General features: G+C 42.3%; 1 protein-coding gene across 1 annotated transcript in view; it reads right to left on the reverse strand.

Annotated features, from left to right (window-relative positions):
* Positions 1-8025, reverse strand: part of MYH15 (myosin heavy chain 15) — a 139089-nt gene extending 131064 nt beyond the window's left edge. Inside the window, exons 1-3 of the mRNA XM_074370204.1 lie at positions 7938-8025; positions 3887-3993; positions 857-1000 (exon numbers count right to left, since the gene is read on the reverse strand). Coding sequence (XP_074226305.1) covers positions 857-1000; positions 3887-3993; positions 7938-8025 — 339 coding nt within the window. The remainder of the gene's footprint in view (positions 1-856; positions 1001-3886; positions 3994-7937) is intronic.
* Between the last annotated feature and the right edge of the window lie 3536 nt (positions 8026-11561).

Below are 11561 nucleotides of genomic sequence, written 5' to 3' on the forward strand. Positions count from 1 at the left end.
GACATGCACACACACAGAAGGCGATGTGGAGACGGAAGCAGAGAACGGAGTGATACAGCCACAGTGAATGCTGACAGCCCGTAGAAACTGGTGGAGGTAAGGAAGGACTCTCCCCTAGAGGCTCAGAGGGAGTGCAACAGCTGAGTTTATTTGATTTTAGACTCTGGCCTCTGGAACTGTGACAAAGTAAGTTGCTGTTGTTTTAAGCCACCAGGTTTGTGGTCATTTTGTTGCAGTATCCCAGGGAAACTGACACAGTCACGCAGCGAGTCAGAGAGCCTAGGAGCAAGCTGGCTGCACGTCAAGGCTTCTATAGCAAAGGGTCCCAAATGCATCATCTTAGCCTCACCTACCCAGTGCCACTCCTGCTGAGTAGACTCTGAGGAAATCAAAGAATCTGAGCAACCAATTGAACGATACAGAAAAAAAAATGATTCAATTTATTGAGCAGTAATTAGTTAACAGGCACTGAAACTATATGCTTTACCTGCATTATTTTATTTAATCCTCCAAGCTACCACAGAGAGACAGGTACTATTACCCCACTTTATAGATAAGGTGACTTCAAGAAGAAACTTAACAACCAGTAAGAGACAGAGTGGACCTTTGGAGCCTGGTCTGTCATGCTCCAAGCCTCTTGCCTTTACTTTAGGATGACAAGCTGTGGGAAGGGTTGTAAATACTGACAAAATAAAACTGGGGAAATGTTAAGATCCCTTCTCCATGGGCATTCCTCAGAGATTATCCCTGTATGATTATGATTCAGTTCAAAGATTTCTTTTCACCCAAGAGAGGGCTGGGACATCACCAACATGATGCCAACGTGCTGTTTCAGCGGCAGAGCAGACATACATACATAGATCATCCAGTGGTCGTAGCGCCTCTTCAGTGTATGCAGCACAGAGGCTTCGTTGAGGTGAGCCAGCATGGCTACGTCTTCAATCATTTCAAACTCTGGAGGATTCATCTGCTGGATTTCATCCTCCTTGACACTCAGACTCTGCAGAGAGGGGAAAAATCTAAGATATATTCCCCTATTTCTTCTATGCTCATTCCTTTTTGCCAAACATTGGAAAGAATTTTCAAAGTTAAGAAAGAGATGCCTCGTTAGAGGAGGGGCCAGAGGAAGTTAAACCAAGTTTCTTCCAAGAAGCAGGTGTTCCTCCTGCTCATGTTCTCTCTTTGCCCAAAGATAAAGTTTTTAGAAGGTGTTTTTGTTGCATCAAAATTTTCTGAATTGCAGTGCTCTGACCCTATGGCTCCTCACTGACTCAAGGCTGAGAGTACACATGTTATACTGCACATGATCTATCCCCTCTTGAGATGTCTCAGCATATTCTGGAGGTTTGGAAGAAGGAATTTGGAGGGAAGGATCAAGGAGGCAGACTCATCCTTCCAGACTTAAAGACCTATTCTCTTCCTCAAACCTTCCCCAACTTCCCCAGCTCATTACTGTTTTATCTCCTTCCTTAAGTCTTTTATCATATACACAACCTGTATTATCTTTTTTCTTTTACTTTTTAAAAATTGAAGTATAGTTGATTTACAATGTTGCATTATTTCTGGTGTTCAACAAAGTGATTCACAGATACACACACACACACACACACACACACACACACACACACACACACACATACACATATTCTTTTTCAGATTCTTTTCCATTATAGGCCATACTGGATATTGAATATAGTTCCCTGTGCTACACAGGTCTTTGCTGTGTATCTACTCTGCACACAGTAGTTTGTATCTGCTAATCCCAAGCTCCCTATTTATCCCTCCCCCTTCTTATACTAACTCTTGTGTATTTTTCAGTAATTGGCTATGTTAACCCTATTCCCAGCTAGACGGTAAGCATCTTAGGAAGGAGTCTTGATATTGTCTTGTTCTGCAGTTATTAAAGCCTTTATCGCAATGCTAAGGAAATGGTAGGTATTCAGCATATATAAGTATCTTGATTAACATGGATGCATTGTTACTACGAAATAGTTGCTTAGAGTTACTCACAGAAGTTTCCTAACATCATTTCCTGTAGCCCCTTTTTCTTCAGTAAACAAATATCGGTATCAGCTGATTGCTCCATTGACTCCCAGTTGGGAATGGCTTCTTCCAGGACTCCCGCTCTCCATATTCTCCATCTAATTCCTACCCACAGTCTTCTTTGACATTGTTCAAACAGTAATCCATTTTCTTTTGAGTCCCTTCAATTTCCATATGTCATGGACTCCTTCTCTCCCATAGAACATAATCAGCCCTCTGACATCAAAAAACTCCCCTTGGCTCTGATTCTATTTTTCTCTCTTCTTTCACTACCAACTTTAAGTGTTACTCTCCACCCACTGGCTTTATTGCCTTAGTTAATGTTACAAAGGCCAAAGGTGATTGGAAGTGTCATCACTTCTAACATCAGGAGGAGGAAGCCTGGGGCCAGGGAGATGCAGAGTGGGGCTGGGGGCCAGGCCTTCCATTAGGAGGTGAAAAGTCAAGCAGAACAAAACCACCCACCGTTTGACTCCTCTTTCTATTTCATTAACCTATTGCTTTCATGCTCTTCTTCCTATGATTTCTTTTGAAAATCATAGTTGTAATCACATTATATTCACAAATTACCTTAAATACTGTTGAAAAGGCAGCAGTTTTAGAATGTGCTTAGGAGAACAAACCTCTCATCTGGAGGCCTAGTAAAACTGAATAGGACACAATCTAGAAAGTGAAAGCACAGCACACAGACTAGGAGAAAAGAATTGAATCCCTTTGTTTCTTAAGACATTCTGAATTTTCCCTTGCCTACATTTTTATGCTCCTGTTGATAAGGACTAAGTTCTGCCCTTAATCCCATTAATTATTTATATAAAATCTACCTAACTTGTGATTTTTTAAAATGTACAGATACCAGCAGGAAGGCATATTAGGACATCAAAAGTGGTAGTTTTTGAGTGGAATCCAGCATTTTACAATTCAAATGGCAATGCTTTAGATCATAAATTGTCCAAATACAAAGATAAAAAGATAAACTTCACTGATAATGATTGTACCTGTCTGTTATAGGATGTGGTTTATTATGGAGCTGGGGAGGGCAGAATTGGAAGGAGAATGGAGAATTGTATACAGGCAGGAAATCATCTGTAAAATCTACAAGAATGTGTCCATCTGAGTCAGGCCAGCAACAGGGCCTGGTTCCCCACCATGGAGCAGGCAGGCACCTGAGGTCAGCAACGCAGGCAAAGGTTCTGAGAGTGGGCTGTCTGCTCAGTATTGCTCTGTTGCTCTGTATGCCTTGGTGACAGGGAGAAGGGATTGGGGACTGTTACAGCCTCACAACACATTTCCTCTATGACCCCTTACAGTCTAACTTATGCCCCAACACTTGACCTAAGCTTCTCCTTCAAAGGTCATAGGTGACCTCCTAATTCTGAAGTCCAAGGCTTTCTCCAAGCCATAAATCTCTTTCTTTAGCATTTGACATTACTGACCATTCGCTCATTTCTTGGCTTCTCTGACATTGAGCTATTCTTATTCATATTATCCCTCTCTTTCCTGATCCTACAAACACAGCCTGCTTCAAGTTCCTAAGGTCATTATTTACTACATTGGGCACCTTTACAAAAGAACTTGAACCATGATGAAAGGAGTGGAAAAAGCTGTGCATTCTAGAGTCAGTGAGCTTTACCACTAGTGATCATTTTACTCTGATTTCAATGTTCATCATTAAATCTTTGATAGTAAGCGAAGGAGCTTCTTAAAGATGAATGAGTTTTCCAAAATGTGTCAGTGGCATCTCCTACCCCAGGTTTTTAAGTAAACAATTAGAGAAAGGATATATTTAATTATGAAATGAAATAGAGAATTTAGTTATCCTGGGATGAAATAAAGTTTCCTTTACCTTTCCATCTGTTGTCTCAACAATTATTCCGCCATCATCTCCACTCCCTGTAACCTCAGCCTCAACATAAGCATTCTTCACATCACGAATCCAGCATTTCTTCTTCCCTATAGAGAAAAAAAATGGATTGTTAACAGCAGTACTTGTAGGAAATGTACATTGGATACTTTCACATTGACAGACATGATCTCATTTCTAAGTCTACTTGTTGACTTGGAGGCACCAATATAGGAAATTGCCAAATTAGATAAAATCATGAAAGATCACCCGGAAGATAAACCCACATAAGGACTCTGTAGGAATAAGAACCATTTCAGCAGGTGGAGGTGGGGAACACCATAGACCATTTTGCTACAAGAAAGTTACCCGCCAGCACCTCAGCCACCCCTCCCAACCCCAACACGTACCTCCCACTCCCAGTCCCCGGTGCTGGGTGGTTGTCCTGGTGATCTTACCCTTCCCAGCTTCCCTTCAAAAAACTTTCCTCAGAAACCTCTGGTTACAACTAAACGAAAATTTAGGTTAGTGGCTCTGACTGTCATCAGGATTTCTTTAGACCTCATTTTTAATTTTGGAATGAAAGCCTGCTAAGAGAATGACATGGCAGAATTCGAGTAGGGAGAATTGGGGAGAGAGACTATGGGTTATTTCTGTCATACAGCATAACTGATTCATTTTATTTCCCCCATATATTATTTTTCTCCCCTTAGTCTCTTTAATCCTACGTCTCGTGTCTCAGCAAAGCAGCCCTCTACAAACCTTAACCAATTAGAGATTTGGGTGAACTGAGCCAGAATCCCTATGAACATCTGAGGCAGGTTCTCCTAGCCTCACTTAGATGCTTCTCAAGTCCTCTCCCACCCAAGGCAGAAAGCCAGGGAAGATTAACAAAACACATACTTTTAAAGGAAAATGAGTCTAACCAGAAGCTCACAGAAATTCCCAGCTCCTCAGAAAGATGTGGGAAAGAGGTGAGGAGAGCATTTGGTTAGAGAGGGAAAATCTGAACCCATGGCTCTGAGATGTACAGGTGAAATCCCCTTGCAACCACTGGCGGATCGGGCCAACTCCGTCACCACCTCCCCAAACATGAATCACAAATCTTGGGAGCCTTTTGCTGCAGAAGTGGCAGCCTTCGCCAGCTGCTCTCCCCAGAGGTGGACAATGCGACTCGAGGATGGTATGTGTAGGAAGGAGCTGCAGTTGGGCAGCTTTCAGCCCTTCTTCCATCACGCTTGTCTCTGGAAAGAATTTTCTTGCTCACTACTGTCTTACCACCACAACCTACACTGTGCTCTCTTCCCCATTCCCCTGATTCCAATCAGCTCACCACTAAAACTGCTGGGCAGGTGGAATTTTGTATTCCTTTTTGCATTTGCTTCTACTTGTGTGCATTTTAAATACTGGTTTGAATTGTATTTATCATTTTGCCTTTTTTGCAAAAATTAATTTTGCTTTGTGTGATGTCTAGGAAAATAAGCTTGTTTTTGAAAAGCACTCATTTTGCATACATTTTGTGTGTTTTAGGTATATGGGCGGCATTTGAAACCAAGTGTCATTACTTGAGAGAAACATGGGTATCACCTGGCACAGATTTCCCTTTGTTATTTTTATTTTTAGAAAAAGAACCTGGGAAGAGAGATTAAGAGAGTTGTCCATAGTCACATAGCTAATTAGTGACCATCATTAGAATAATGACTCTAGAAATTAGATCATTTACCTCCTAAATCAGAGCTCTTCCACTACAGCATTCTTCCTCTGTCCTATATGCTGAGCTTTTTTCCTTCCAATTTTTCTCTCAAAAATTAGGTTCATCACCTGCCTTATGACTAGCTCTTTTATTGCTCCTAGAAACAGCAGGTGAGAAGACCTATCTGAGACCCAGACCTGGAGAGGGATGGTTTTGAAGATGAAGTAAATGAACTCGGTCAACTTTTAATCCTTTGCATTCATAAATAATGGCAGGGATGGAAATGTGTACAGCAATGGATTTGAGGCAGGCCACCTGGATTTTAGTCCCGGTTTTGCTAGTAAAAGGTGTAAGGCAATGGCCTCAACTCTTTGGGCTGTAGTTCTCTCATTTGTAAACTGAGGATGTTTGTCTCTATGACTTCATATTTTTAGATGATTAAATGTCTTTTCCAATATAAGGTAACATGTGTTTATTGCAAAAAAGACTAAAAAAGTAGAGAGATGTATGAAGAAGATTTTTAAAAAAATAATCGCCCATAATGAAACAACTCAGAATCCATCTGAAGCATTTCTTTCAAGTCTTTTTTTTTCTATAATGTTGATCAAAATTGAATAATACTATATTCAGTTTTGTAGTTATTTTAAACAGATGGTTAACCTATTCTGATATAAAAATCATTTACATTTGGCTTTGAAATGGTATTTCGTTTCTATCTCTGAAAGCATACTTCCTCCCTGACACCCAGCAATTCTAGTTTTCTTTCCCAGGTATCATAATAATGCACTGTGTTTGTTTTTCACATTTATTGTCTTCTTTGATCCTCATGGAGGAAGGTAAGCAGAGCAAGCATATGGTCTCATCCGAAAGACGAGGAAATTGAGGCTCAGCAAGGTGAAGTGCTTTGCTCTAATTAGACAGCTAGAAAGGATCAAGGACAGGTACTCTGAACCCCAGACTACTCGCCAAATGCTCGTATCACACTTATTCCATTGCGCCTGAGTTCAAAAAAGCAAACTCTATTATCTACTAGCCCAGAGGGATGAAAAACTCCTGCTGACTCTCTTCTTTGCGCTGCCAGTGCATTTCTGTGAGGAAGGATTGTTGGACCAAAAAAAAAAAATTAAATAAATAAATAAAAATAAAACTTATGGAGATTGTTATATTTTAAGTAATTATTTGCAGTGCTGATTCCACTAAACGTCTCACCCAGTCCTCTTCAGTGTTTTGGCATTTTGACTTTCTCCCTGGCACCACTCTGATCTGATCCTTCATCATCCAACTGCCTGTTACAAGCTTCTACATGACCAGTTCTGACCTCAAGGAGAGTTCTGTTACTGTGTTTGATTTGATGGATCATAATCAGCAACTCTAAAATCCAATCACAGTAATGAAATCCAATGACTAGAAACTGGGAACTGATCCAGGACTGGTCTATGATGGAAACATAATGTCCTACCTAACAGGCTTGAGTTATAATTGGTTACATTATAGTCCATTATTGACTGATTTGGGTACTAGAACAACTCTCAGGCAGGGTTCCTGTTGAGTAATTTTGGAATTGAGATGTATAGGTGGCTTGGTGCTGGAACACACTGTGTATCTGACTCTAAATCTCCAGTAAGCTGAAATTCAGAAGATGGCCATGTAGCCCAGACACATAAAGAAGGAGAGAAACATGCAACATTTATTGAGAGATTTTAATCTAGTACTCAGCCTTTATCTTATGGGTAAATCATCATTAAACCTTGTCCTTGCCTGTAACTACCAAGAAATTATTCCTCAGGTGAGCAAGTCTCCCAATTATCTTTTGGTTAGTGTTGGGTCGGTGACCCTCCTGACCTAGAGGACAGCCAGAGGGCAAAGTTTCAACATCCAGAAATCCTGAAGAGGGCCAAGGACAACTTCTGTTTCTCCTGCCTTCCTGAAGTCTTTTCCTTTATTTTTCCTTCCAGTGAATCAACAACCGCCACCCCCGACCAAGCCCTGCCGCCTGTCTAAGCCCCCTCTCTCTACTATGGTATTCACCTGATACAAAGAGGTTTCTGAGAAAGGCTTTAACTGGGGTCACACGTGGGGGTGTCTGTATTGTCATATTGCTTCCCTGAGGAGAGAACCTGTCTCAGGGCCAAGTGAGTAGGGCCTGGGCTGCCTCCCAGCCCTCCTCTTCCTTACAAACATCCATCTTTACCCTCGACACTCTGAGCTCCTCAATCCCTCAGAGGTTCGTAGAGGCAGACTGCACCCCAAGCAATTAAGTTAGGCTCTAGAATTGATGGCTCCTTTCAACCAATCAAGTGTCTCAGTTGCCACCTGGAAGCAGTCAGACACCATGAAGCCGGCAGCTGTCACAAGTCTTACCATCAGAGGCTGTGGCCTGCAGCAGACCCAGCTCAGCCTCGCTCCTTCGGAGGAAGGCTGCCGCCTCTCCAAGCTCTGACAGGTCCATCCTCCTTAGAGCGATTCACTGAGATAGGCTGAGGCCCAAAAGTGCGCTGACAGGATTCACCCTGCAGAAAATAGGTACAGGAAGGAAGCAGGGGAAATGAGGCATCAGGCAGTAAAAGGAGAAACTTCACCATAGATAGACCGATAAGGGTTAAGTCTTTTAAACTACCTCCACCCCTCCTCTCTCCGCCATGTCTCAAGTACATGACAACATTGTACTCAAAGACATCCTACTCTACAGGGCCAACTCAGCCATGAGGCACAGAAGGCCCAGTGCCCAGAGTCCATGATGCTTTTAGGGGCTCACAAAAATATGCTAATTTTAATTTCTTTTAAAAGCAGAAAAAATAGGAATATAATATTAATGACATATAATGATGAAACCAGCCTGGGTTATATTAATTAGTCTTTATACCAACACAGTTGTAAAATCCAATTTTTCATACGTTTTGTGAAGGAAGGGCCTACAAGACAAAAGAGCCCATGGCCCATGAAAGTCACAGTACAACCCTAAAGCACAGAGTTTTAACCGTGGCAGGTGTTGGAGTGGGCCAGACCAAGACACGTCAATTGTGGACACTAGGTCCCTCGTAGAAGTGGAAGGCGGGCTTGCAGGTGTCTAGGTGCATCCAGGTAGATGGAGCATCACTGGCCAGATTATGATGACAAAGGGGAGAAGCTATTCAGACAAATGTCTAACATTAGAGAATCAAGGAATAAAAAGATGGATATTGCAGCAGAGGTGAGTGTCTGGAGCAGATGGCATATACAACTACTGGCAGACAGACATTCAGGAAGCTAGCCTTGGGCAGCAGTGGGGAAGGCCATGCTGGAGGAGGGACGCAGGTAGGGTGGTGAAAGGAGGAAGTGGGAGTGAGTAAGGAGTCCATCAGCTCAGGCAAGGCTAGTTCTAGTCTTGGAGGGACTGGGTTGCTGGGCAAATTACCAGGGCTAAATTCATTGAGCATTCACTCTATACCAAACCCTTTACTTGTATCTTTAATCTTCCCATTTTACGTTTGAAATGAGAAGAAATGAAATCTGGACTATCATGATCCAAAATGAAAGGTCATTCTCTCTAACTGGACAAAGTCTTAGGCTTTTTCCTCTCCACCCAAGATCGCATGGCAAGTATTGATAGCCCCATTTTACAGATGAGAAAGGAGAGGAGGACTTTCCAAGGCTGCTTAGCTCTGGTGCCTCATGACTGAACAGCACCATGGTCTACCACTTCCAGAATGAACTATAATCACTTATTCTATTTCATACTTGAGTGAAATTAACAAATCTAATCATGTATTTTGCTGCACTTAATCTACTCTTTGCTTCGTGGTGATTTGGGTGCATCCAGTGACAGCATCTCTGGGATCTAAGGAGTGTGGTTTAAAAGCAAAGACTTACTGGTCCGGTGGAGAGTTAGTTCTCTCTCTGCCAGAAAATAAGCATGTGACTTGTACACAATCACTTAATCTCTCTAGGTTCAGTTTCCCTCCTGACACAATGCAAGGCCTAGTCATCATCTATTACTGGACATAATCTGTGTCTAGTAGACATTTCCTGAGGTAGAGAGGAGAGAAGCAAAGTATTCAAGAGAAGCACAGGAGCAAAAAGCCCAGAGATGGGACTGGGGGGTGACATTTCCCAGAAGAAAAAGACAAAATTGACCTTTCTGCAGGTGAGCATTCAGATTTAGGATTTGTAATAATAATAGCTAAATTATTAAACATTTGAATAGATAAAATGGAGCAAGATGCAGGAAAGCTCTGGAAGTTCAGCAAAGAAATTTCAGAGTAGATCGTAGGAAACATCATAGACTGTGGGCAAAGACAGGAGGGAAGCAGTATTTTAGGAAAATGGCTCTGGCAGAACATTCGGGGTGGATTGGAAGCCGTAGTCAGGGAGACGAGTTGTGAGTCTATTCGTGAGAGACTTGAACTGTATCCTCCTCCTCTCACTATGCGTGACTTCCTGGTGGCTTGTGTTCAACACACAGTCGAGCTCAGGAAGATATCCATAAATACGTGAGTGTGCGTATGTGTGTGTCTGTGTACACGTTTCCTGGAAAGATACCTAAGAAACGGGTATCTGTCTGGGAAGTGGGAACAGGATATGGGTGGGAGAAGGAGACAGTTACCCCACACTTATTACCGTCCTGGTCTGTTTCAATTTGTGGCACGTGCATGTAGTTTCATAGTTAACAGATTTTTTAAAGTAGTTCTTATTATAACATCCAAGGATAAAGGGATCACATCAAGACACAGAGCACACAGCTGTGTAAATCTCTTTCCAAGTCTGGACTACTTAGCATAAGGTATCCAGGGACCAGTATGTGTAGCAAGCAGCCCTGGATGGGAGGAAACTCACATGTCAGGAATATAACTATTTGAAGGAAGGTAACTGAGGCCAAGAGGATGACCCACCTGAGTACATTTTCATTAATGATAAAGTCCAGATTATGTGTCCATTATTCTCAGGGTACTCAGACATTATTCTCAGGAAGTTGGACTCAGAGAGAGTCCTTAGATCCTCATGTGTATTGTCAGTTTATTGTACAGCTAAACGATTACTCCTGTTCTGTCCTAGCATTCAGTTTTTCAGGGACTGAGTGAATAAATATACAAACCACCACTCTTCCATTGATATTGGCATGATGTAATTCCCAGACTGAAATGTGCCTCAGTTACCTAGTTAACAAGGTAAATATAAGAAGTGGGCAGGCCTTACGTGAAAGGGAGATTTGAGATGTGAGTTTTCCACCTCAGCCTGCAAAGGATCACGTTGGTCAGAACCTAGCGGCCCTCCATAGGGAATAAGTTAATGCCTGCCACGTGAGAAGTGACACCAGCCTGGGTGACCAGTCATTCCAGGTGGCTGAGGACTGAAGCATTTCCCAGGACTTGGGACTTTCAGTGCTCTAACTAGGAAAGTCCTGCAGAAGCTGGAACAAGTTGGTTACCCTTCTTTTAAGTCTAGAGCATTTAGTTATTTTCAGAATAAAATCTCTAGTTTGGAAATTGGCTATTTTTACACTGGTTGTATTTTCTGTGGTTCTCTCTCTCCCCGGGTATTTTGTAAATAGCTTTTTGAAAATGGCAATTTATTCTCTTATTCAACATACACTTATTGCCCATCTATAATTCCCCACACTGGCTTGGGGGCTACAAAGACTGGCGTGATGAACCCACTCTTTGCTCTCTTAGAATCACAGATTAGGGCTGGGTTGGACAGGGTCAGCAGAGGGAGTTCCTTCCATCATGAATTATGGCTATACTTCAGGCAAATTTGTAGAGAAAAATCTTCACACCCTGGATGGGGAGTGGTGCTGGTCATGAAACAGAAGTCAGAATGAAGGAGTCCAGGGGAGAGGATGGTAGAAGCCAGGGGAAGAGGTAAGCTGGTGCAGCCATGATGCCCAGCTCACCACTCAGCGAACACCTCAGGTGGGGTTATGTTGTCCGTGACAGGAGAGTTCTTTTCCTCACATTGTTCTTTCACAGGCTCCTTCATTCCCTCATCATCCCCTGCTTGCCACCTCAG

The sequence above is a fragment of the Camelus bactrianus genome, chromosome 1 (genome assembly GCF_048773025.1).
Source record: "Camelus bactrianus isolate YW-2024 breed Bactrian camel chromosome 1, ASM4877302v1, whole genome shotgun sequence".
In the NCBI taxonomy this organism is placed as follows: Eukaryota; Metazoa; Chordata; class Mammalia; order Artiodactyla; family Camelidae; genus Camelus; species Camelus bactrianus.